This window comes from Salmo salar, chromosome 21 (assembly GCF_965601325.2).
Source record: "Salmo salar chromosome 21, fSalSal1, whole genome shotgun sequence".
In the NCBI taxonomy this organism is placed as follows: Eukaryota; Metazoa; Chordata; class Actinopteri; order Salmoniformes; family Salmonidae; genus Salmo; species Salmo salar.
In genome coordinates, this window is record NC_138311.1 from 56801163 (window position 1) to 56828965 (window position 27803).

The 27803-nt window shown below is 47.4% G+C and overlaps 2 protein-coding genes across 2 annotated transcripts; both read right to left on the reverse strand.

The window, feature by feature from the left end:
- Positions 1–256: 256 nt before the first annotated feature.
- On the reverse strand, positions 257–1951 carry LOC106582536 (cytotoxic T-lymphocyte protein 4). Its single transcript, XM_014165720.3, has 4 exons — positions 1666–1951; positions 1038–1409; positions 637–779; positions 257–486 (listed from the first exon to the last, which is right to left on the reverse strand). Exons 1-4 carry the CDS (start codon positions 1832–1834, stop codon positions 400–402), a joined length of 771 nt encoding a protein of 256 aa, XP_014021195.1. The 5' UTR covers positions 1835–1951; the 3' UTR covers positions 257–399.
- A 5433-nt stretch (positions 1952–7384) lies between these two features.
- LOC145862586 (uncharacterized) lies at positions 7385–25403 on the reverse strand. The gene is made up of 4 exons (XM_082967248.1): positions 25173–25403; positions 11219–11545; positions 10615–10760; positions 7385–8068 (listed from the first exon to the last, which is right to left on the reverse strand). Exons 1-4 carry the CDS (start codon positions 25258–25260, stop codon positions 7961–7963), a joined length of 669 nt encoding a protein of 222 aa, XP_082823374.1. The 5' UTR covers positions 25261–25403; the 3' UTR covers positions 7385–7960.
- Between the last annotated feature and the right edge of the window lie 2400 nt (positions 25404–27803).

Genomic DNA, 27803 nt, shown 5'->3' on the forward strand with positions numbered 1-27803 from the left:
CTCATCAAAGGCTGTCTTGAGTCTCGACCACAATATCAATATTGATCTTTATCGTGGTCTAGTGTTTTTTTTGTTGTTGAGTTGGACAAAAGAAATCTCAGTAATGTGTAGTCATTTAATTGAAATGCCACCTAGATATTAGTGCTACTGGGGAAATCTCTGAGTAAGATCGTCGTCACACTCTGAGTGTTCAATAACCACTTGGCTATTCAACAAATCGTGTGTTTATAAGAAATTATTGTGACAAAGACGGAAATGATTGATCAAAAACAAAACAATTTATTCGAGGCTAGTCGTAGACTTGATTTTACTAGTCTGCAATTTCTTTATATTACAACACAATGAAACATATAGAATGGATAAAAAAATAAAAATACATTTCTCCCCAAAAAAAATTCTTCATTGGAAGTTACCATAATCAAATCTTCCGTCATTCTGTGATGTCATTGGTATTATTGCTTCAAATCTTCTCTTCCTCTGCAGAACCTAGAAGGTTAAATTACATTATTATATCTATTAATAAAATGGACATAAGAGTATCGACAGAAGTGACTCTTGTTATCAGGTTAATGTTGTTGTTGTTGCTCGTGAAGTGACTGATCGACGTTAAAGCAGAAGTTGTTCGTAAGAGCTCACCTGATGAACGAGGAGGATAGCAATTGCAGAGATTACTATTAATATGGTGGCAGCGGTCATTCCTGCTAAGGGTAGTCTGACTGATGTTTCTCCTGTTATATCATCTCTTCTCTGGGCCTCTGGGGTAAAGCACCCTGGTTCCTCTACAGAAATGCACCATGCACAATCTTAACAACAGTCATATCAGAATTCAATACGCGTATTGTTTTGAGAACTAGGGCTCAATCCTAACTTCAAATCTGCATCTTTAAACCCAACCCAAATTCTCACACAAATCACAATTGAATCAAAGCGTGGTTCAAAGTCCACTTGATAGGTAAGTGCATAATGTCTGTATGTATCATTAGCATTAAGCCTTTAGATCTATTTATCTCCCAATATACAGTAGCATTCAGTATTACCTGTTATATAGAGAAGGGTGCCATTCCCAAACGTCCTGAGGTACGGCGGAGGGTACAGGACTTCTATGGCACAGCGGTACAGGTCGGTGTCGTTACCCCGGAGACCAGAAATAGTCAGGTTCACCTTGCCTGGTCCTAACTGGCCTCGACAAGTCACCGTCGTCTCTCCCTCTCCCTCCGTCTGGAAGGCTGTATTTTTGTTGGTGAAGGAGGAGGTGCACACTTTCTGTTCTTCCTGCTCCCCGTACATCCCCCGATGCAGAGTGACCCTTAGCTCCTCCGGTTCATGTCTCCCCGTGTGGTGGTAGGAGCAGAACAACTCCACCTCACCACGATGACTCACCACACGGTACGGCTGGGAAACCTTCAGGGCTGGAAAGAGACGGTGAGAGAGGTGGGTAGAGAGAGAGAGAGAGAGAGAGAGAGAGAGAGAGAGAGGTCAGATTCACTCATTGCTGTTGCTGAGCTTGTATCCTATACAGCTCCACATCATCCAGAAGTAGAGGTCCACCTCCTAACACCTGAGGACCCAACAATGCAATACAACTAACAACTAACTCTGCATTGACTAAATCTAGTTCTTATTAAAGAAATGTCTTGTATCATCTTTAAAAAAAAAGGTACTCACCATTCCACACTGGGAGGTAAAGACCGAGACAGAGAAATGTCAACAGGTTGAGACTCATGATGATGATGAGAAGAAGTGTACCTCCAAAAAAAAAAAAAAATCTTCTGACTTTTATATTGCCAAGTCTTTCGGAAAGAGTCAGAGATTTTTTTGCGATGATCAACGACATAGAAAGCACATACGTGCTACACTACCAGTAATAGCAAACCACCAATTCAGGTGTACTGTTCATTATTCTGGTAAAATAGTTTCCATTGACAACGGAAATTATGCAAAGTGAACCTAAAGAGAAAAACACCCAGAGTAAAACACTGAAATGGTTTAGTCATAATGAAAATGCTGATTTGTGATATTTTAGCCCTTTTTTTTGTTGTTGACGTCATGCCAATGCGATTGAAACGTCTTCTGCGCTTCAGTGCGAACGCTGAGAACCAATGACGGAGTAGAGGAAGATTAATAGGGGGGTTACACCACTATTATGAAATGGGTCCCTATTTCCCACATGGGTCCTGGTCAAAGGTAGTGAGTGCCCTATTATTAAGGGAATATAGGTTGCCATTTGAATGAGGGATTATCCACCTATTTGCCAACGGCAATCTAAATATTTATTAAGTGTGCTTAGAGTATTGTGTTAAACTGCTCAGAGATGTGCAGTAGACAGGAGATTTAATAAGATTAAAAACTGTTTCCTGGAATAGGTTTGAAAACATCAAGGAGGCATCCCTAGTCCTTATATAGTGCACTACAAAGTCCTATAGACCCTGGTCAAATGGAGTGCACTACAAAGTCCTATAGACCCTGGTCAAATGGAGTGCACTACAAAGTCCTATAGACCCTGGTCAAATGGAGTGCACTACAAAGTCCTATAGACCCTGGTCAAATGGAGTGCACTACAAAGGCCTATAGACCCTGGTCAAATGGGGTGCACTACAGAGCCTTATAGACCCTGGTCAAAAGGAGTGCACTACAGAGGCCTATAGACCCTGGTCAAATGGAGTGCACTACAGAGCCTTATAGACCCTGGTCAAATGGAGTGCACTACAGAGGCCTATAGACCCTGGTCAAATGGAGTGCACTACAGAGCCTTATAGACCCTGGTCAAATGGAGTGCACTACAGAGCCTTATAGACCCTGGTCAAATGGAGTGCACTACAGAGGCCTATAGACCCTGGTCAAATGGAGTGCACTACAGAGGCCTATAGACCCTGGTCAAATGGAGTGCACTACAAAGGCCTATAGACCCTGGTCAAATGGAGTGCACTACAGAGCCTTATAGACCCTGGTCAAATGGAGTGCACTACAGAGTCCTATAGACCCTGGTCAAATGGAGTGCACTACAGAGTCCTATAGACCCTGGTCAAATGGAGTGCACTACAGAGTCCTATAGACCCTGGTCAAATGGAGTGCACTACAGAGCCCTATAGACCCTGGTCAAATGGAGTGCACTACAGAGTCCTATAGACCCTGGTCAAATGGAGTGCACTACAGAGTCCTATAGACCCTGGTCAAATGGAGTGCACTACAGAGTCCTATAGACCCTGGTCAAATGGAGTGCACTACAGAGTCCTATAGACCCTGGTCAAATGGAGTGCACTACAGAGTCCTATAGACCCTGGTCAAATGGAGTGCACTACAGAGCCCTATAGACCCTGGTCAAATGGAGTGCACTACAGAGCCCTATAGACCCTGGTCAAATGTTGTGCACTACAGAGTCCTATAGACCCTGGTCAAAAGGAGTGCACTACAGAGGCCTATAGACCCTGGTCAAATGGAGTGCACTACAGAGTCTTATAGACCCTGGTCAAAAGGAGTGCACTACAGAGGCCTATAGACCCTGGTCAAATGGAGTGCACTACAGAGTCCTATAGACCCTGGTCGAAAGGAGTGCACTACAGAGCCCTATAGACCCTGGTCAAATGGAGTGCACTACAGAGTCCTATAGACCCTGGTCGAAAGGAGTGCACTACAGAGTCCTATAGACCCTGATCAAATGGAGTGCACTACAGAGCCCTATAGACCCTGGTCAAATGGAGTGCACTACAGAGTCCTATAGACCCTGGTCGAAAGGAGTGCACTACAGAGGGAAGAACCTCTGGTTAGGGGCTGAGTCCTACCGAGTCACAAGGAAGCTCCTCTGGTTAGGGGCGGAGTCCTACCGAGTCACAAGGAAGCTCCTCTGGTTAGGGGCTGAGTCCTACCGAGTCACAAGGAAGCTCCTCTGGTTAGGGGCTGAGTCCTACCGAGTCACAAGGAAGCTCCTCTGGTTAGGGGCTGAGTCCTACCGAGTCACAAGGAAGAACCTCTGGTTCGGGGCCCAACATGAGGTTGTAAAGTTAAACTCACACATGAACATTCTCCATCCGTTTTTTCTGCAACACACAAACAGCTTCATACAGTCTGATAATGTTCGATCATTTCTGAGGCTCTTGATTATCAGCGGCATCATTCTGTAATGTACAACTTGACATTATAAAACAAAAAATCATGACTGTAATCTATAATATAAAAATCATAATTTATATTATATAATCTGTATTATAAACTTGGTAGTTTTGCTTCTGGATGATGATTAGCTGAAACAACATTTAATCTGTGTGTATATCAGACAGTAAACAGTTTATAATAGCAATAAGGCACCTCGGGGCAGTTGTGGTAACTCCATCTCATGGGCTACAGAAACACTGCAACCAAAAAACAGTGCTAGGTGGCTGTGCTACAGAAACACTGCTAACCAAACAACAGTGCTAGGTGGCTGTGCTACAGAAACACTGCTAACCAGACAACAGTGCTAGGTGGCTGTGCTACAGAAACACTGCTAACCAAACAACAGCGCTAGGTGGCTGTGCTACAGAAACACTGCTAACCAAACAACAGTGCTAGGTGGCTGTACTACACAAACACTGCTAACCAAACAACAGTGCTAGGTGGCTGCACTACAGAAACACCGCTAACCAAACAACAGTGCTAGGTGGCTGTACTACACAAACACTGCTAACCAAACAACAGTGCTAGGTGGCTGCGCTACAGAAACACTGCTAACCAAACAACAGTGCTAGGTGGCAGCACTACAGAAACACTGCTAACCAAACAACAGTGCTAGGTGGCTGTACTACAGAAACACTGCTAACCAAACAACAGTGCTAGGTGTCTGTACTACAGAAACACTGCTAACCAAACAACAGTGCTAGGTGGCTGTGCTACAGAAACACTGCTAACCAAACAACAGTGCTAGCTGGCTGTACTACAGACACACTGCTAACCAACAGTGCTAGGTGGCTGTACTACAGAAACACTGCTAACCAAACAACAGCTAGGTGTCTGTGCTACAGAAACACTGCTAACCAAACAACAGTGCTAGGTGGCTGTACTACAGAAACACTGCTAACCAGACAGTGCTAGGTGGCTGTACTACAGAAACACTGCTAACCAAACAACAGTGTTATGTGGCTGTACTACAGAAACACCGCTAACCAAACAGTACTAGGTGGCTGTACTACAGAAACACTGCTAACCAAACAACAGTGCTAGGTAGCTGTGCTACAGAAACACTGCTAACCAAATACTGTTAACCAAAGAACAGTGTTAGGTGGCTGCACTACAGAAACACTGCTAACCAAACAACAGCTAGGTGGCTGTACTACAGAAACACTGCTAACCAAACATTGCTAGGTCGCTTTACTATAGAAATACCGCTAACCAAAAAACAGTGCTAGGTGGCTGTGCTACAGAAACACTGCTAACCAAACAACAGTGCTAGGTGGCTGTACTGCAGAAACACTGCTAAACAAATAATAGTGCTAGTTGGCTGTGCTACAGAAACACTGCTAACCAAACAACAGTGCTAGGTGGCTTTACTACAGAAACACTGCTAACCAAACAACAGTGCTAGGTGGCTGTACTACACAAACACTGCTAACCAAACAACAGTGCTAGGTGGCTGTACTACACAAACACTGCTAACCAAACAACAGTGCTAGGTGGCTGTACTACAGAAACACTGCTAACCAAACAACAGTGCTAGCTGGCTGTACTACAGAAACATTGCTAACCAAACAACAGTGCTAGGTGGCTGTGCTACAGAAACACTGCTACCCAAACAACAGTGCTAGGTGGCTATACTACAGAAACACTGCTAACCAAACAAAAGTGCTAGGTGGCTGTACTACAGAAACACCTCTAACCAAACAACAGTGCTAGGTGGCTGTACTACAGAAACACCGCTAACCAAACAACAGTGCTAGGTGGCTGTGCTACAGAAACACTGCTAACCAAACACTGCTAACCAAAGAACAGTGCTTGGTGGCTGTACTACAGAAACACTGCTAACCAAACAGTGCGAGGTGCCTGTGCTACAGAAACACTGCTAACCAAACAACAGTGCTAGGTGGCTGTACTACAGAAACACTGCTAACCAAACAGTGCTAGGTCGCTTTACTATAGAAACACCGCTAACCAAACAACAGTGCTAGGTGGCTGTACTACAGAAACACTGCTAACCAAACAGTGCTAGGTCGCTTTACTATAGAAACACCGCTAACCAAACAACAGTGCTAGGTGGCTGTGCTACAGAAACACTGCTAACCAAACAACAGTGGTAGGTGGCTGTGCTACAGAAACACTGCTAAACAACCAACAGTGCTAGTTGGCTGTGCTACAGAAACACTGCTAACCAAACAACAGTGCTAGGTGGCTTTACTACAGAAACACTGCTAACCAAACAACAGTGCTAGGTGGCTTTACTACAGAAACACTGCTAACCAAACAACAGTGTTAGGTGGCTGTACTACAGAAACACTGCTAACCAAACAACAGTGTTAGGTAGATGTACGACAGAAACACCACTAACCAAACAATAGTGTTAGGTGGCTGTTTACTTGAATTAAAAGTGGTCTACTGATGTGGTTTAAGTATTGTCATGGACTTGGAACATCCAATTGTGACTGTGAGACCCCGAAAACCTGACAAAAATGGAAAACATACATTTTCTGAATCAGTTGACAGCCTCATTTCATCTGTTTCAATAGTAGTCCTACTATTAATCTACTCCACAGTACAGCCTGGGTTGGCCTGACTGGGAAAGACCAATATGGGATTTATCCTTTTTGGTCATTCTGAGTGTATGTCACTGTTTCTCATAGAATGTTTCACACAGGGCACCTTTTCTACGCCAGGCGGGCCGTTTAAAAATTGCCTTTTTGCAGATTGCCATGTCTCATTTTTGATTAATTGAAAATTATACTTTTTTCAAAGTACAGTGAGGGAAAAAATTATTTGATCCCCTGCTGATTTTGTACGTTTGCCCACTGACAAAGAAATGATCAGTCTATAATTTTAACGGTAGGTTTATTTGAACAGTGAGTTACAGAATAACAACAAAAAAATCCAGAAAAACGCATGTCAAAAAATGTTATAAATTGATTTGCATTTTAATGAGGGAAATAAGTATTTGACCCCCTCTGCAAAACATGACTTAGTACTTGGTGGCAAAACCCTTGTTGGCAATCACAGAGGTCAGACGTTTCTTGTAGTTGGCCACCAGGTTTGCACACATCTCAGGAGGCCTGCAGGTAAAGTGTCCTCTGTAATTATTGGGACATGGAGGCATTGCTTCTTCTTATGGCTCTAAATTCCACAGGTTTGGATTTTAAATCAACTTTTTTTTGTAATTATTTAACCTTTATTTAACTAGGCAAATCAGTTAAGAACAAATTCTTATTTACAATGACGGCCTAGGAATAGTGGGGTTAACTGCCTTGTTCAGGGGCAGAAGGACAGATTTTTACCTTGTCAGCTCGGGGATTTGATCTAGCAACACTTTTGGTTACTGGCCCAACGCTCTAACCACTAGGCTACCTGACTATGAGGTCAAAGTGCAGACTGTCTGCTTTAATTTGAGGGTATTTTCATCCATATCCGTCTAAAAACAGGACTGTTTGCACTACGCAGAGAGAATAGGGCGCCATTAGGTACACAGCCATAGAGAATAGGGTGCCATTAGGTACACAGCCATAGAGAATAGGGCGCCATTAGGTACACAGCCATAGAGAATAGGGTGCCATTAGGTACACAGCCATAGAGCCATAGAGAATAGGGCGCCATTAGGTACACAGCCATAGAGAATAGGGCGCCATTAGGTACACAGCCATAGAGAATAGGGTGCCATTAGGTACACAGCCATAGAGAATAGGGTGCCATTAGGTACACAGCCATAGAGCCATAGAGAATAGGGCGCCATTAGGTACACAGCCATAGAGAATAGGGCGCCATTAGGTACACAGCCATAGGAAGACCGGAATCAGAATCTCCCGGTGACTGGATGCTGGACTCTCTTAGGCCTCGTCTTCTCTCCAGGCTTCATGTTCACGTAGTCACTCTGAACAGACACTTCCATCTTCATCTTCCTCTGAGGGAAAAATAAACACATCAACACATCAGAAGAAATCAATGATTGGATGTAGGTGTAACAGTATAGCTTCCGTCCCTCTCTTCGCCCCAACCCGGGCTCGAACCAGGGACCCTCTGCACACATCAGCAACTGACACCCCGCGAAGCATCGTTACCCATCGCGCCACAAAAGCCACGGCACTTGCATCGCAAGGGGAACAACTACTTCAAGGTCGCAGAGCGAGTGACGTCACCGATTGAAACGCTATTAGCGCGCACCACCGCTAACTAGCTAGCCATTTCACATCGGTTACATAGGGTGTGTAGGGGTATCTTATGATAGGTCAGTCATTGTATAAGGGGTATCTTATGATAGGTCAGTCATTGTGTTAGAATGATACAACATAGTGTTTATAGACAGTCACTAAGTAATGCTTTTATTTCAGGGTGTGTCACCATGGAAACCAGGGTCTTATTTACACTGGATCCCTGTGAACATGAGATTTATTTCTACAGGTTAGGTCACCATGGAAACCAGGGTGTAACACAACATCATGTAAAATAACAACATCAATACAACACAACGAGATGAATCAAAAAGGAACACAACGTCACCCCTCCCTTAAACTCCATTTAAACAATGGAGACCAGCGAGTCCAGCTTCAAGGTGGCCTGAAGGATATTACATGAGCTGGGGGCATAACGACTAAAAGCATTTTCTTATAGATCCCTGGACTCCCTGGACTCCCTGGAATCCCTGGAAACCCTGGACTCCCAGAACTCCCAGGACTCCCTGGAAACCCTGGACTCCCAGAACTCCCAGGACTCCCAGGACTCCCTGGAAACCCTGGACTCCCAGAACTCCCAGGACTCCCAGGACTCCCTGGAATCCCTGGAAACCCTGGAAACCCTGGACTCCCAGAACTCCCAGGACTCCCTGGAATCCCTGGAATCCCTGGAAACCCTGGAAACCCTGGACTCCCAGAACTCCCAGGACTCCCTGGAAACCCTGGACTCCCAGGACTCCCAGGACTCCCAGGACTCCCAGGACTCCCTGGACTCCCAGAACTCCCAGGACTCCCTGGACTCCCAGAACTCCCAGGACTCCCTGGACTCCCAGAACTCCCAGGACTCCCAGGACTCCCTGGAATCCCTGGAATCCCTGGAAACCCTGGAAACCCTGGACTCCCAGAACTCCCAGGACTCCCAGGACTCCCTGGAATCCCTGGAAACCCTGGAAACCCTGGACTCCCAGAACTCCCAGGACTCCCTGGAAACCCTGGACTCCCAGAACTCCCAGGACTCCCAGGACTCCCAGGACTCCCTGGACTCCCAGAACTCCCAGGACTCCCTGGACTCCCAGAACTCCCAGGACTCCCTGGACTCCCAGAACTCCCAGGACTCCCAGGACTCCCTGGAATCCCTGGAATCCCTGGAAACCCTGGAAACCCTGGACTCCCAGAACTCCCAGGACTCCCAGGACTCCCTGGAATCCCTGGAAACCCTGGAAACCCTGGACTCCCAGAACTCCCAGGACTCCCTGGAAACCCTGGACTCCCAGAACTCCCAGGACTCCCAGGACTCCCAGGACTCCCAGGACTCCCAGAACTCCCAGGACTCCCTGGACTCCCAGAACTCCCAGGACTCCCAGGACTCCCTGGAATCCCTGGAATCCCTGGAAACCCTGGAAACCCTGGACTCCCAGAACTCCCAGGACTCCCAGGACTCCCTGGAATCCCTGGAAACCCTGGAAACCCTGGAAACCCTGGACTCCCTGGACTCCCTGGACTCCCAGGACTCCCTGGACTCCCAGAACTCCCTGGACTCCCAGAACTCCCAGGACTCCCTGGATAACAGATGTTTTGGAGTGGACTTACTTGGCTAGAATAATAAACGGAGTGACCAGACTCTCAGGGTCAGGGTCAGGGTCAGAGTTAGGGTCAGGGTCAGAGTTAGGGTCAGGGTCAGGGTTAGGGTCAGAGTTAGGGTCAGAGTTAGGGTCAGGGTCAGAGTTAGGGTCAGAGTCAGGGTTAGGGTTAGGGTCAGAGTTGGGGTCAGGGTCAGGGTCAGGGTCAGAGTCAGGGTTAGGGTCAGAGTTGGGGTCAGGGTCAGGGTCAGAGTTAGGGTCAGATTTGGGGTCAGGGTCAGAGTTAGGGTCAGGGTCAGGGTTAGGGTTAGGGTCAGAGTTGGGGTCAGGGTCAGGGTCAGAGTTAGGGTCAGGGTCAGAGTTAGGGTCAGGGTCAGGGTTAGGGTCAGAGTTAGGGTCAGAGTTAGGGTCAGGGTCAGAGTTAGGGTCAGAGTCAGGGTTAGGGTTAGGGTCAGAGTTGGGGTCAGGGTCAGGGTCAGGGTCAGAGTCAGGGTTAGGGTCAGAGTTGGGGTCAGGATCAGGATCAGGGTTAGGGTCAGAGTTAGGGTCAGAGTTAGGGTCAGGGTCAGAGTCAGGATCAGGATCAGGATCAGGGTCAGAGTTAGGGTCAGAGTTAGGGTCAGGGTCAGGGTCAGGGTCAGGGTCAGGATCAGGATCAGGATCAGGGTTAGGGTTAGTAACATGAAATGAAAACTGACCCAGAGGACGATGGCGATGATGGTGATGATGATGCTGTAGAGAAGAAACCCACATCCCACCAATAACAGCCACAGGCGGAGGGGTTTAGGAACCTCTGCACAATTCTGGTTGGCCAGTGGATCTCGGGGTGTCAGACACCGCTTCTCTGTGAACCAATCAGAACGCAGTAGAAACCAGAAATGAGAAGCCATAATTCATCCGCTTCACAGCCCAGCCACACCAGGCTTCACCTGGGATGTCTTTGTACCACGTCACTTTCGTTTTCAAATTGTTTGTGCCGTCATACCAAATCCCTGTCATTCATTGCTAATGACGGCGATCGAGGTATCAAGAAAAATAACAGATCTGGGACCAGGCTAGTTCATTTGTAGACGGTCCCTTACCTTTGTAGACGGTCCCTTACCTTTGTAGACGGTCCCTTACCTTTGTAGACGGTCCCTTACCTTTGTAGACGGTCCCTTACCTTTGTAGACTGTCCCTTACCTTTGTAGACGGTCCCTTACCTTTGTAGACGGTCCCTTACCTTTGTAGACGGTCCCTTACCTTTGTAGACGGTCCCTTACCTTTGTAGACGGTCCCTTACCTTTGTAGACTGTCCCTTACCTTCAATCAGTAGAGTGTGAACAGAGTCCTCTTGATAAGGCGGAGACCTCATCCTTTCTGCTATGCAGGTGTACAGGCCTGTGCTGTTGACCGTGAACACATAGGGATTGGTCAAATTCTGGTTCAGATTTTGGTCAACTAGATAGAACTGGGCCCAAGTGTCTGCTTGGTTGCTGCTGGTGTGGATCTGGTTACTCTTGAGCATTGTGGTGTGATCGAAGGACTGGTTCAAAGACAGGTGGAAGCTCAGATCCTCCCCTGTCATGTTTGGGCAGGAGATGGACACTCTGCTGTGAAGAGACACACGCTGGATGTACAGAGGTCTGTCTGTATGGGGAAACAAGAGGGTGGGTTAGGGTGGGTTAAGTAAGCCAGGACGAGCCAGTACGGCCAATAGCGTAGGAGCCTATCTCCTGTTTCTGCAGCGTGAGGCAGCTTTGATGTAAAAGTACACGCCCCGTGGACAGGAAGCAGCTTAGATGTAACAGGAAGCTGTAATGGGTTAATAAGCCTGCTACACACGACGTGTGAGTTTCCATTATGATGACGTTAGTGATTAAGCTTTCTCCGCTCTCGCCAGACGTGGCCTGTCACTGCCCAGGTTAACGTGTCATTAAAAGTACAATATTATTCAGCTGATAAAATGAACAAAATATTTGAACAAGCTAAATATGAGGAACTGTCACGTCCTGACCATAGTTTTCTATGTTTTGTATTTCTATGTTCATGTTCTAGTTTTGTATTTCTATGTTGGGGGTTTTGTTTGGGATGATCTCCAATTAGAGGCATCTGGTCCTCGTTGTCTCTAATTGGAGATCATACTTTAGTATTTTTTTGGGGGGGGGGTTTTCCACCTGGGTTTGTGGGAGATTCATTTTGAGTTGTGTATGTTTCACCTCTGCGTCACGTTTTAAAAAAATAAAATAAAAAAATAATTCAGTTTATTTATGTATCGCATAGTTTCACAGTATAAATCAAATGTGGAACGACACACACTCTTGCACTTTGGTCCGCTCATTCCTACGACAACCGCGACAGGAACAATATTATAAATCACAACTTCAACTGTAGAAAAGGATGCTGGTAATATGCAATTGTTTCTACACATGCGTTTTTGAAAAGTATGCTTTTAAAATATTTTTGGGACATTACATTTTTATTTTTTGTAATTTTAGCAAATGTATAAATAAAAAAAAAACTGAAATATCACATTTACATTAGTATTCAGACCCTTTACTCAGTACTTTGTTGAAGCACCTTTGGCAGCGATTACAGCCTCGAGTCTTCTTGGGTATGACGCTACAAGCTTGGCACACCTGTATTTGGGGAGTTTCTCCCATTCTTCTCTGCAGATCCTCTCAAGCTCTGTCAGGTTGGTTAGTGTTAGGTTCTGTCTAACCAGGTTCTGTCTAACACACTGACATGTTCAGCTCTCTGGGTGAGGTTCTGTCTAACCAGGTTCTGTCTGTATAACCAGGTTCTGTCTGTCTAACACACTGACATGTTCAGCTCTCTGGGTGAGGTTCTGTCTAACCAGGTTCTGTCTGTATAACCAGGTTCTGTCTGTCTAACCACACTGAGATGTTCAGCTCTCTGGGTCAGGTTCTGTCTGTCTACCACACTGACATGTTCAGCTCTCTGGGTGAGGTTCTGTCTGTCTACCACACTGACATGTTCAGCTCTCTGGGTCAGGTTCTGTCTGTCTACCACACTGACATGTACAGCTCTCTGGGTCAGGTTCTGTCTGTCTAACCACACTGACATGTACAGCTCTCTGGGTCAGGTTCTGTCTGTCTAACCACACTGACATGTACAGCTCTCTAGGTGAGGTTCTGTCTGTCTACCACACTGACATGTACAGCTCTCTGGGTGAGGTTCTGTCTGTCTACCACACTGACATGTACAGCTCTCTGGGTCAGGTTCTGTCTGTCTACCACACTGACATGTACAGCTCTCTGGGTCAGGTTCTGTCTGTCTAACCACACTGACATGTACAGCTCTCTGGGTCACGTTCTGTCTGTCTAACACACTGACATGTACAGCTCTCTGGGTGAGGTTCTGTCTGTCTACCACACTGACATGTACAGCTCTCTGGGTGAGGTTCTGTCTGTCTACCACACTGACATGTACAGCTCTCTGGGTGAGGTTCTGTCTGTCTACCACACTGACATGTTCAGCTCTCTGGGTGAGGTTCTGTCTAACACACTGACATGTACAGCTCTCTGGGTAAGGTTCTGTCTGTCTACCACACTGACATGTACAGCTCTCTGTGTGAGGTTCTGTCTGTCTACCACACTGACATGTACAGCTCTCTGGGTGAGGTTCTGTCTGTCTAACCACACTGACATGTACAGCTCTCTGGGTGAGGTTCTGTCTACCACACTGACATGTACAGCTCTCTGGGTGACGTTTTGTCTGTCTAACCACACTGACATGTACAGCTCTCTGGGTGAGGTTTTGTCTACCACACTGACATGTACAGCTCTCTGGGTGAGGTTCTGTCTAACCACACTGACATGTACAGCTCTCTGGGTGAGGTTCTGTCTGTCTACCACACTGACATGTACAGCTCTCTGGGTGAGGTTCTGTCTACCACACTGACATGTTCAGCTCTCTGGGTGAGGTTCTGTCTGTCTACCACACTGACATGTTCAGCTCTCTGGGTGAGGTTCTGTCTGTCTACCACACTGACATGTACAGCTCTCTGGGTGAGGTTCTGTCTACCACACTGACATGTTCAGCTCTCTGGGTCAGGTTCTGTCTACCACACTGACATGTACAGCTCTCTGTGTGAGGTTCTGTCTACCACACTGACATGTTCAGCTCTCTGGGTGAGGTTCTGTCTACCACACTGACATGTACAGCTCTCTGGGTGAGGTTCTGTCTGTCTACCACACTGACATGTTCAGCTCTCTGGGTGAGGTTCTGTCTGTCTAACCACACTGACATGTTCAGCTCTCTGGGTGAGGTTCTGTCTACCAAACTGACATGTACAGCTCTCTGGGTAAGGTTCTGTCTGTCTAACCACACTGACATGTACAGCTCTCTGGGTGAGGTTCTGTCTAACCACACTGACATGTTCAGCTCTCTGGGTGAGGTTCTGTCTGTCTACCACACTGACATGTTCAGCTCTCTGGGTCAGGTTCTGTCTGTCTACCACACTGACATGTACAGCTCTCTGGGTGAGGTTCTGTCTGTCTACCACACTGACATGTACAGCTCTCTGGGTGAGGTTCTGTCTGTCTACCACACTGACATGTTCAGCTCTCTGGGTCAGGTTCTGTCTGTCTACCACACTGACATGTACAGCTCTCTGGGTCAGGTTCTGTCTGTCTAACCACACTGACATGTACAGCTCTCTGGGTCAGGTTCTGTCTGTCTAACCTCACTGACATGTTCAGCTCTCTGGGTGAGGTTCTGTCTGTCTAACCACACTGACATGTACAGCTCTCTGTGTAAGGTTCTGTCTGTCTACCACACTGACATGTACAGCTCTCTGGGTGAGGTTCTGTCTACCACACTGACATGTACAGCTCTCTGGGTGAGGTTCTGTCTACCACACTGACATGTACAGCTCTCTGGGTGAGGTTTTGTCTGTCTAACCACACTGACATGTACAGCTCTCTGGGTGAGGTTTTGTCTACCACACTGACATGTACAGCTCTCTGGGTGAGGTTCTGTCTGTCTACCACACTGACATGTACAGCTCTCTGGGTGAGGTTCTGTCTGTCTACCACGCTGACATGTACAGCTCTCTGGGTGAGGTTCTGTCTGTCTAACACACTGACATGTACAGCTCTCTGGGTGAGGTTCTGTCTGTCTACCACACTGACATGTACAGCTCTCTGGGTGAGGTTCTGTCTGTCTAACCACACTGACATGTACAGCTCTCTGGGTGAGGTTCTGTCTACCACACTGACATGTTCAGCTCTCTGGGTGAGGTTCTGTCTACCACACTGACATGTACAGCTCTCTGGGTGAGGTTCTGTCTACCACACTGACATGTTCAGCTCTCTGGGTGAGGTTCTGTCTACCACACTGACATGTACAGCTCTCTGGGTGAGGTTCTGTCTGTCTACCACACTGACATGTTCAGCTCTCTGGGTGAGGTTCTGTCTGTCTAACCACACTGACATGTTCAGCTCTCTGGGTGAGGTTCTGTCTACCAAACTGACATGTACAGCTCTCTGGGTAAGGTTCTGTCTGTCTAACCACACTGACATGTACAGCTCTCTGGGTGAGGTTCTGTCTAACCACACTGACATGTTCAGCTCTCTGGGTGAGGTTCTGTCTGTCTACCACACTGACATGTTCAGCTCTCTGGGTGAGGTTCTGTCTACCACACTGACATGTACAGCTCTCTGGGTGAGGTTCTGTCTGTCTACCACACTGACATGTTCAGCTCTCTGGGTGAGGTTCTGTCTGTCTAACCACACTGAAATGTTCAGCTCTCTGGGTGAGGTTCTGTCTACCAAACTGACATGTACAGCTCTCTGGGTAAGGTTCTGTCTGTCTAACCACACTGACATGTACAGCTCTCTGGGTGAGGTTCTGTCTAACCACACTGACATGTTCAGCTCTCTGGGTGAGGTTCTGTCTGTCTACCACACTGACATGTTCAGCTCTCTGGGTGAGGTTCTGTCTGTCTACCACACTGACATGTTCAGCTCTCTGGGTCAGGTTCTGTCTGTCTACCACACTGACATGTGCAGCTCTCTGGGTGAGGTTCTGTCTGTCTACCACACTGACATGTTCAGCTCTCTGGGTCAGGTTCTGTCTGTCTACCACACTGACATGTACAGCTCTCTGGGTCAGGTTCTGTCTGTCTAACCACACTGACATGTACAGCTCTCTGGGTCAGGTTCTGTCTGTCTAACACACTGACATGTTCAGCTCTCTGGGTGAGGTTCTGTCTAACCACACTGACATGTTCAGCTCTCTGGGTGAGGTTCTGTCTGTCTACCACACTGACATGTTCAGCTCTCTGGGTCAGGTTCTGTCTGTCTACCACACTGACATGTTCAGCTCTCTGGGTGAGGTTCTGTCTGTCTAACACACTGACATGTACAGCTCTCTGGGTGAGGTTCTGTCTGTCTACCACACTGACATGTTCAGCTCTCTGGGTCAGGTTCTGTCTGTCTACCACACTGACATGTACAGCTCTCTGGGTCAGGTTCTGTCTGTCTAACCACACTGACATGTACAGCTCTCTGGGTCAGGTTCTGTCTGTCTAACCACACTGACATGTTCAGCTCTCTGGGTGAGGTTCTGTCTAACCACACTGACATGTACAGCTCTCTGGGTGAGGTTCTGTCTGTCTAACACACTGACATGTTCAGCTCTCTGGGTGAGGTTCTGTCTACCACACTGACATGTTCAGCTCTCTGGGTCAGGTTCTGTCTGTCTACCACACTGACATGTACAGCTCTCTGGGTGAGGTTCTGTCTAACCACACTGACATGTTCAGCTCTCTGGGTGAGGTTCTGTCTGTCTACCACACTGACATTTACAGCTCTCTCGGTGAGGTTCTGTCTGTCTAACACACTGACATGTTCAGCTCTCTGGGTGAGGTTCTGTCTGTCTACCACACTGACATGTACAGCTCTCTGGGTGAGGTTCTGTCTGTCTACCACACTGACATGTACAGCTCTCTGGGTGAGGTTCTGTCTGTCTACCACACTGACATGTTCAGCTCTCTGGGTGAGCTTCTGTCTGTCTACCACACTGACATGTTCAGCTCTCTGGGTGAGGTTCTGTCTACCACACTGACATGTACAGCTCTCTGGGTGAGGTTCTGTCTGTCTAACCACACTGACATGTTCAGCTCTCTGGGTGAGGTTCTGTCTGTCTAACCACACTGACATGTACAGCTCTCTGGGTGAGGTTCTGTCTGTCTACCACACTGACATATTCAGCTCTCTGGGTGAGGTTCTGTCTGTCTAACCACACTGACATGTACAGCTCTCTGGGTGAGGTTCTGTCTGTCTAACACACTGACATGTACAGCTCTCTGGGTGAGGTTCTGTCTACCACACTGACATGTACAGCTCTCTGGGTGAGGTTCTGTCTGTCTACCACACTGACATGTACAGCTCTCTGGGTGAGGTTCTGTCTGTCTACCACACTGACATGTTCAGCTCTCTGGGTGAGGTTCTGTCTGTCTACCACACTGACATGTTCAGCTCTCTGGGTGAGGTTCTGTCTGTCTACCACACTGACATGTTCAGCTCTCTGGGTGAGGTTCTGTCTACCACACTGACATGTTCAGCTCTCTGGGTGAGGTTCTGTCTGTCTACCACACTGACATGTTCAGCTCTCTGGGTGAGGTTCTGTCTACCACACTGACATGTACAGCTCTCTGGGTGAGGTTCTGTCTGTCTACCACACTGACATGTTCAGCTCTCTGGGTGAGGTTCTGTCTGTCTAACACACTGACATGTTCAGCTCTCTGGGTGAGGTTCTGTCTGTCTAACCACACTGACATGTTCAGCTCTCTGGGTGAGGTTCTGTCTGTCTAACCACACTGACATGTTCAGCTCTCTGGGTGAGGTTCTGTCTGTCTACCACACTGACATGTTCAGCTCTCTGGGTGAGGTTCTGTCTACCACACTGACATGTTCAGCTCTCTGGGTGAGGTTCTGTCTGTCTACCACACTGACATGTTCAGCTCTCTGGGTGAGGTTCTGTCTGTCTAACACACTGACATGTTCAGCTCTCTGGGTGAGGTTCTGTCTGTCTAACACACTGACATGTTCAGCTCTCTGGGTGAGGTTCTGTCTGTCTACCACACTGACATGTACAGCTCTCTGGGTGAGGTTCTGTCTGTCTACCACACTGACATGTACAGCTCTCTGGGTGAGGTTCTGTCTGTCTAACCACACGGACATGTACAGCTCTCTGGGTGAGGTTCTGTCTACCACACTGACATGTTCAGCTCTCTGGGTGAGGTTCTGTCTGTCTACCACACTGACATGTTCAGCTCTCTGGGTGAGCTTCTGTCTGTCTACCACACTGACATGTACAGCTCTCTGGGTGAGGTTCTGTCTGTCTAACACACTGACATGTTCAGCTCTCTGGGTGAGGTTCTGTCTGTCTACCACACTGACATGTACAGCTCTCTGGGTGAGGTTCTGCCTACCACACTGACATGTACAGCTCTCTGGGTGAGGTTCTGTCTACCACACTGACATGTACAGCTCTCTGGGTGAGGTTCTGTCTACCACACTGACATGTACAGCTCTCTGGGTGAGGTTCTGTCTGTACACCAGTCTCAGGTTTGAGGGGTGACAGCCCATGTAGAAGGTAGTCAGATGTAATCCACATTCTGACCATCTGCCAATGTTAGCTTGGCCAATCTTCCTCTCATTACACCTTTAGGAAGAGAGGCTGTGTATGTACACTGAACAAAAATATAAAATCTCCACTTGTGCCATCAAACTTATCCAAACCCGCTGCCTGGTGTTCAACCTTCCCAAGTTCTCCCATGTCACTCCGTTCTTCCGCACACCACTGGCTTCCAGTTGAAGTTCACATCCACTTCCAGACCGTGGTACACCTTTCCTGCGGAGCAGCCCCTCCTTACCTTCAGGTTATGATCAAACCCTACACCCCAACCCGATCACTCTGTTCTGCCACCTCTAGTCTCTTGGTCCTCCCATCCGTTCTGGATTCATATGCAGACTTGACAACAGATGTTTATATTGCAGCTGAGGGACAGACCCCAATGTGTTGTCTCCACATGGCAGCTGAGGGACAGACCCCAATGTGTTGTCTCCACATGGCAGCTGAGGGACAGACCCCAATGTGTTGTCTCCACATGGCAGCTGAGAGTAGACCCCAATGTGTTGTCCTCACATGGCAGCTGGGGGACAGAGCCCAATGTGTTGTCTCCAGCTGAGGGACAGACCCCAATGTGTTGTCTCCACATGGCAGCTGAGAGTAGACCCCAATGTGTTGTCTTCACATGCCACCTGGGGACAGACCCCAATGTGTTGTCTCCACATGGCAGCTGGGGGACAGACCCCAATGTGTTGTCTTCACATGGCAGCTGGGGGACAGAGCCCAATGTGTTGTCTCCACATGGCAGCTGGGGGACAGAGCCCAATGTGTTGTCTTCACATGGCAGCTGGGGGACAGACCCCAATGTGTTGTCTTCACATGGCAGCTGGGGGACAGACCCCAATGTGTTGTCTTCACATGGCAGCTGGGGACAGACCCCAATGTGTTGTCTTCACATGGCAGCTGGGGACAGACCCCAATGTGTTGTCTCCACATGGCAGCTGAGAGTAGACCCCAATGTGTTGTCTGTGGACAATTGGGTATCATATCCACATAAGTAATCCATACCTAGCCCTCCAGTAAGTCGTGACAAAACTCACTTACAAAACTGTTTTGGACGAGACTGACTTTATGACCAAAATTATTCTATTTACACTTTGTAAGTAAATTTTGACACTAGAATCAATGTTTTTTTTTGTTGTTGACTCATATCGATGCGACATGGACCAACTTCTATGGTTTTAAACTGCGTAAGGGGCAGTTGACCTTTAAAAGGTTAGTCTGTAGTTGCTACATACATTTTTGACTTAGTAAATGTAAACAAACACTACAGTATATAGCCTCAAAACATAGTTCAAACTATAATTTAGATATTATGGGATGGTCAGTCCTTGCATCACACAGCTTTTTAACGAAACAGGGCCGAGGAAATGCTTTGTTATTGTTTCAACTGCTGACTGAGGCTTTAAATATGAGTTTGTAAGCCTAGGGGCTTGTGGTGGGTTTGATGTGGATCGGTGTCAGCATGGGGGGCTTGTGGTGGGTTTGATGTGGATCGGTGCCAGCATGGGGGGGCTTGGTGATGTGGATCGGTATCAGCATTGGGGGGGCTTGGTGATGTGGATCGGTGTCAGCATGGGGGGCTTGTGGTGGGTTTGATGTGGATCGGTGTCAGCATGGGGGGCTTGTGGTGGGTTTGATGTGGATCGGTGTCAGCATGGGGGGCTTGGTGATGTGGATCGGTATCAGCATTGGGGGGGCTTGTGGTGGGTTTGATGTGGATCGGTGTCAGCATGGGGGGGCTTGGTGATGTGGATCGGTGCCAGCATGGGGGGCTTGGTGATGTGGATCGGTATCAGCATGGGGGGGCTTGGTGATGTGGATCGGTGCCAGCATGGGGGGGCTTGGTGATGTGGATCGGTGCCAGCATGGGGGGGCTTGGTGATGTGGATCGGTGCCAGCATGGGGGGCTTGGTGATGTGGATCGGTGCCAGCATGGGGGGCTTGGTGATGTGGATCGGTGCCAGCATGGGGGGCTTGGTGATGTGGATCGGTGTCAGCATGGGGGGCTTGTGGTGGGTTTGATGTGGATCGGTGTCAGCATGGGGGGGCTTGGTGATGTGGATCGGTATCAGCATGGGGGGCTTGGTGATGTGGATCGGTGCCAGCATGGGGGGCTTGTGGTGGGTTTGATGTGGATCGGTGTCAGCATGGGGGGGCTTGGTGATGTGGATCGGTATCAGCATGGGGGGCTTGGTGATGTGGATCGGTGTCAGCATGGGGGGCTTGTGGTGGGTTTGATGTGGATCGGTGTCAGCATGGGGGGCTTGTGGTGGGTTTGATGTGGATCGGTGTCAGCATGGGGGGCTTGGTGATGTGGATCGGTGCCAGCATGGGGGGGCTTGGTGATGTGGATCGGTGCCAGCATGGGGGGGCTTGTGGTGGGTTTGATGTGGATCGGTGTCAGCATGGGGGGCTTGGTGATGTGGATCGGTGCCAGCATGGGGGGCTTGGTGATGTGGATCGGTGCCAGCATTGGGGGCTTGGTGATGTGGATCGGTGCCAGCATGGGGGGGCTTGTGGTGGGTTTGATGTGGATCGGTGTCAGCATGGGGGGCTTGGTGATGTGGATCGGTGCCAGCATGGGGGGCTTGGTGATGTGGATCGGTGCCAGCATTGGGGGCTTGGTGATGTGGATCGGTGCCAGCATGGGGGGGCTTGGTGATGTGGATCGGTATCAGCATTGGGGGGGCTTGGTGATGTGGATCGGTATCAGCATGGGGGGCTTGGTGATGTGGATCGGTGCCAGCATGGGGGGCTTGGTGATGTGGATCGGTGCCAGCATTGGGGGCTTGGTGATGTGGATCGGTGCCAGCATGGGGGGGCTTGGTGATGTGGATCGGTATCAGCATTGGGGGGGCTTGGTGATGTGGATCGGTATCAGCATTGGGGGCTTGGTGATGTGGATCGGTATCAGCATTGGGGGGGCTTGGTGATGTGGATCGGTGCCAGCATGGGGGGCTTGGTGATGTGGATCGGTGCCAGCATGGGGGGCTTGGTGATGTGGATCGGTATCAGCATTGGGGGGGCTTGGTGATGTGGATCGGTATCAGCATGGGGGGCTTGGTGATGTGGATCGGTGCCAGCATGGGGGGCTTGGTGATGTGGATCGGTGCCAGCATGGGGGGGCTTGGTGATGTGGATCGGTGCCAGCATGGGGGGCTTGGTGATGTGGATCGGTATCAGCATTGGGGGCTTGGTGATGTGGATCGGTATCAGCATTGGGGGGGCTTGGTGATGTGGATCGGTATCAGCATGGGGGGCTTGGTGATGTGGATCGGTGCCAGCATGGGGGGCTTGGTGATGTGGATCGGTATCAGCATTGGGGGGGCTTGGTGATGTGGATCGGTGTCAGCATGGGGGGCTTGTGATGTGGATCGGTGCCAGCATGGGGGGCTTGGTGATGTGGATCGGTATCAGCATTGGGGGGGCTTGGTGATGTGGATCGGTATCAGCATTGGGGGCTTGGTGATGTGGATCGGTATCAGCATTGGGGGGGCTTGGTGATGTGGATCAGTATCAGCATTGGGGGCTTGGTGATGTGGATCGGTGTCAGCATGGGGGGCTTGGTGATGTGGATCGGTGCCAGCATGGGGGGCTTGGTGATGTGGATCGGTGTCAGCATGGGGGGCTTGGTGATGTGGATCGGTATCAGCATTGGGGGGGCTTGGTGATGTGGATCGGTATCAGCATTGGGGGGGCTTGGTGATGTGGATCGGTATCAGCATTGGGGGGGCTTGGTGATGTGGATCGGTATCAGCATTGGGGGGGCTTGGTGATGTGGATCGGTGTCAGCATGGGGGGCTTGTGATGTGGATCGGTGCCAGCATGGGGGGGCTTGGTGATGTGGATCGGTATCAGCATTGGGGGGGCTTGGTGATGTGGATCGGTATCAGCATTGGGGGGGCTTGGTGATGTGGATCGGTGCCAGCATGGGGGGGCTTGGTGATGTGGATCGGTATCAGCATTGGGGGGGCTTGGTGATGTGGATCGGTATCAGCATTGGGGGGGCTTGGTGATGTGGATCGGTGTCAGCATGGGGGGCTTGGTGATGTGGATCGGTGTCTTGCCATCTGCCTTTTTGTCTGTATTATCTTAAAAGCCAAATAAAAACTTTGATTCCCCCACCAAAAAAAATAATATTTATTTCTAGAGTACAACATGTGCTTCAAAAGTAGCTATAATTCACATAGGCCCAATATGCTATATCTCAGTCAATTAAAAACATGCATTCTCATTTTGGTGGTGTTCTCCGGACATTTTTGTTGTTGTTGTTGTTGGAAACGCCGGTGCTACCCGATGAAAAAAAATATTATTAATTCAGAGCCCTGCCCGTTGGCCCAAAAATATGGTTAAGACGTCAGTTTCCCAAGCAGGAAGACCGGAGTTCAGATCCCACCAGGGACTCAGTCCTGCCGGTGGAGGAGTGATGCCAGTAATCAAGACAGCCTATAGAGGTGTGGGGATGAAGCTGACCCCGGGTCGGTTTTGCATTTCCTCCTACAAAAAAAATGGTTACGAATTTGGGGGGGGGGGGGAGGGTAAACTGATCTGTACGTAAGGGAAACTTCACCCCAGGTCATCTTTAGAGGAGGATATTATAGAGGAGTACACAAGACATGAACGCTTTCTTAACCCGTCTCCTCCCCTTCATCTACACACTGATTTTTAAGTGGATTTAACTTGTGACATCAATAAGGGATCATAGCTTTTCACCTGGATTTAGACTGACCGGCTGTGTCACGGAAAGAGCAGGTGTTCTTAATGTTTTGTCCACTCCACTAGCATACTAGTTTGTGACACATACCAGAGTGCAGCGGTTTGTTTACGCCTCACATCAAACAGCCCTGTTTACTCAGTCAGGAAGTGGTTTTTCTTTTAAATGGATCTCTGAACTTATCTGGTTTGTATACGAAGATACAATTAACCCATCTGTGACAGCAACATTTTTACCTGTGGCTCAGTTGGTAGAGCATGGTGTTTGCAACGCCAGCATGGTGTGTGCAAAGCCAGGGTTGTGGGTTCGATTCCCACGGGGGGCCAGTACAAAAAAAAATATAAAAATACATGAAATGAAAATGAAATCTATGCATTCACTACTGTAAGTCGCTCTGGATAAGAGCGTCTGCTAAATGTAAATTTTAGTCATTTAGCAGACGCTCTTATCCAGAGCGACTTACAGTAGTGAATGCATACATTTCATGCATTTTTTTCTGTACTGGTCCCCCATGGGAATCCAACCCACAACCCTGGCGTTGCAAACACCATGCTCTACCAACTGAGCCACACGGGACCATGACTGTGTAAAATGTATTTTACTATCGATCCATCCCCCCCCATCTCAATGTCGTATGATACATTAGGGGGGTTTGTGATCATTATAACCCACCTGATACTGTAACAAGATTATAAATACCAAGTATAGGAGAAAACTACACTATATCCATTCACTACAGCCCCTCCACATTCACTACAGCCCCTCCATTCACTACAGCCCCTCCACATTCACTACAGCCCCTCCACATTCACTACAGCCCCACCACATTCACTACAGCCCCTCCATTCACTACAGCCCCTCCACATTCACTACAGCCCCTCCACATTCACTACAGCCCCACAATATTCACTACAGCCCCTCCACATTCACTACAGCCCCTCCACATTCACTACAGCCCCTCCATTCACTACAGCCCCTCCACATTCACTACAGCCCCACCATTCACTACAGCCCCTCCACATTCACTACAGCCCCTCCACATTCACTACAGCCCCTCCATTCACTACAGCCCCTCCATTCACTACAGCCCCTCCACATTCACTACAGCCCCTCCATTCACTACAGCCCCTCCATTCACTACAGCCCCTCCACATTCACTACAGCCCCACAATATTCACTACAGCCCCTCCACATTCACTACAGCCCCTCCACATTCACTACAGCCCCACAATATTCACTACAGCCCCTCCACATTCACTACAGCCCCTCGACATTCACTACAGCCCCACAATATTCACTACAGCCCCTCCACATTCACTACAGCCCCTCCACATTCACTACAGCCCCACAATATTCACTACAGCCCCTCCACATTCACTACAGCCCCTCCACATTCACTACAGCCCCACAATATTCACTACAGCCCCTCCACATTCACTACAGCCCCTCCACATTCACTACAGCCCCACAATATTCACTACAGCCCCTCCACATTCACTACAGCCCCTCCACATTCACTACAGCCCCACAATATTCACTACAGCCCCTCCACATTCACTACAGCCCCACCACATTCACTACAGCCCCACCACATTCACTACAGCCCCACAACATGTTGCTTTGTACAAAATGTTGTTCCTAAATCACTGCCATGAGCCGTTAAACTTTTCTTCGTCTCATTTATCATCTCGGAATGTTCTTTTGATCTTTTTTTTAAATTAATGACAACTCAAGTAACAGAATATAAGGTATTTTAGTTTCCATGAAAGACGGGTCATAGTGCAGTCGACGTGTCAACTTTTAATTACGCATCATGGAAAAACAAGCTTCAAATTCTCTAGAAATGAGTGAATAAATGACTGTTAAAATGTGAAAATGATAATCATATCTCGATCTCACCTTTGCAGTTGGAAAGTTGTTCAGTAAGTCCATGATTTGAAAGGTATAATGACAGGAGGACCGCTGTCATCCGTACGTTATGCTCCATCTTGCCCTCTTCATCCCTGAAGGGACGGCAGAGAAAAATGTTTCTGATTCACCCTGATGTTAGGAAACTGTTTTTTTTTTTTTTTTATCTCAGACAGAAACACAGAGGGAGGAGGGGGCTTTTGTAAAACCACAACACACCCACTGTCACTGCGCTGAACAACATTATGTACAACAACAATATGTGTTCCCAGACTAGAATTAATCCGTGTCCCTAATGGCTTCCTAGTCCCTAATATAGTGCACTTCTTTAGAACAAGGACCAATAGAGCCTCTGGTGCAACGTAGTACACTGTATAGAGAATATGGTGGCCGTTTGAGACTCACCCGATATGTCAATGCATTCACAGACGTTGAGTTTACTGTGCAGGTTAACGACCAGATTCAATCAATGTATTCCATTTATTATTGACAAAGCCAGGCCCGAATACCGTGCATTCTCTTCCGTTAAAGATCGAATTGGAAATTTGAGATTTTTTTTTTCAATTCCACTGTGTAATGGGGGTTTTTTACATTCCACTTTGTACAGTTGAAGAAGTCTGAAGTTTACATACACCTTAGCCAAATACATTTTAAACTCAGTTTTTCACAATGCCTGACATTTAATCCTAGTAAAAATTCCCTGTCTTAAGGTCAGTTAGGATCACCACTTTATTTTAAGAATGTGAAATGTCAGAATTAATAGTAGAGAGAATGATTTATTTCAGCTTTTATTTCTTTCATCACATTCCCAGTGGGTCATAAGTTTACATACACTCAATTAGTATTTGGTAGCATTACCTTAACATATATCCACATCATTTTCCTTCCTCATGATGCCATCTATTTTGTGAAGTGCACCAGTCCCTCCTGCAGCAAAGCACTCCCACTACATGATGCTGCCACCCCCATGCTTCATGGTTGGGATGGTGTTCTTTGGCTTGCAAGCCTCCCCCTTTTTCCTCCAAACATAACGATGGTCATTACGGCCAAACAGTTCTATTTTTGTTTCATCAGACCAGAGGACATTTCTCCAAAAAGTATAATCTTTGTCCCCATGTGCAGTTACAAACCATAGTCAGACTTTTTTTATGGCAGTTTTGGAGCAGTGGCTTCTTCCTTGCTGAGCGGCCTTTCAGGTTATGTCAATATAGGACTCGTTTTACTGTGGATATAGATACTTTTGTGCCTGTTTCCTCCAGCATCTTCACAGGGTCCTTTGCTGTTGTTCTGGGATTGATTTGCACTTTTCGCCAAAGTACGTTCATCTCTAGGAGACAGAACGTGTCTCCTTCCTGAGCAGTATGATGGCCGCATGGTCCCATGGTGTTTATACTTGCGTACTATTGTTTGTACAGTTGAACATGGTACCTTCAGGCGTTTGGAAATTGCTCCCAAGGATGAACCAGACTTGTGGAGGTCTACAATTTTTTTCAGAGTTCTTGGCTGATTTCTTTGGATTTTCCCATGATGTCAAGCAAAGAGGCACTGAGTTTGAAGGTAGGCCTTGAAATACATCCACAAGTACACCTCCAATTGACTCAAATGATATCAATTAGCCTATCAGAAGCTTCTAAAGCCGTGACATAATTTTCTGAAATTTTCCAAGCTGTTTAAAAGGCAGAGTCAACTTAGTGTATGTATACAGTGAATTATAAGTGAAATAATCTGTCTTTAAACAATTGTTGGAAAATATGACTTGTGTCATGAACAAAGTAGATGTCCTAACCGACTTGCCAAAACTATAGTTTGTTAACAAGAAATTTGTGGAGTGGTTGAAAAAACGAGTTTCAATTACTTCAACCTAAGTGTATGTAAACTTTTGACTTCTACTGTAGTTCTAACAGTAGGTTCTGAATAGTATAAAGTTCTAAGAGTAGGTTCTGAACAGTATATAGTTCTAAGAGTAGGTTCTGAATAGTATAAAGTTCTAACAGTAGGTTCTGAACAGTATATAGTTCTAAGAGTAGGTTCTGAACAGTATATAGTTCTAAGAGTAGGTTCTGAATAGTATAAAGTTCTAAGAGTAGGTTCTGAGCAGTATATAGTTCTAACAGTATATAGTTCTAACAGTATATAGTTCTAACAGTAGGTTCTGAACGAACAGTATATAGTTCTAACAGTAGGTTATGAACAGTATATAGTTCTAACAGTAGGTTCTGAATAGTATATAGTTCTAACAGTAGGTTCTGAGCAGTATATAGTTCTAACAGTAGGTTCTGAATAGTATATAGTTCTAAGAGTAGGTTCTGAACAGTATATAGTTCTAACAGTAGGTTCTGAATAGTATATAGTTCTAACAGTAGGTTCTGAACAGTATATAGTTCTAAGAGTAGGTTCTGAATAGTATAAAGTTCTAACAGTAGGTTCTGAACAGTATATAGTTCTAAGAGTAGGTTCTGAACAGTATATAGTTCTAACAGTAGGTTCTGAATAGTATAAAGTTCTAACAGTATATAGTTCTAACAGTATATAGTTCTAACAGTATATAGTTCTAACAGTATATAGTTCTAACAGTAGGTTCTAACAGTATATAGTTCTAACAGTATATAGTTCTAACAGTAT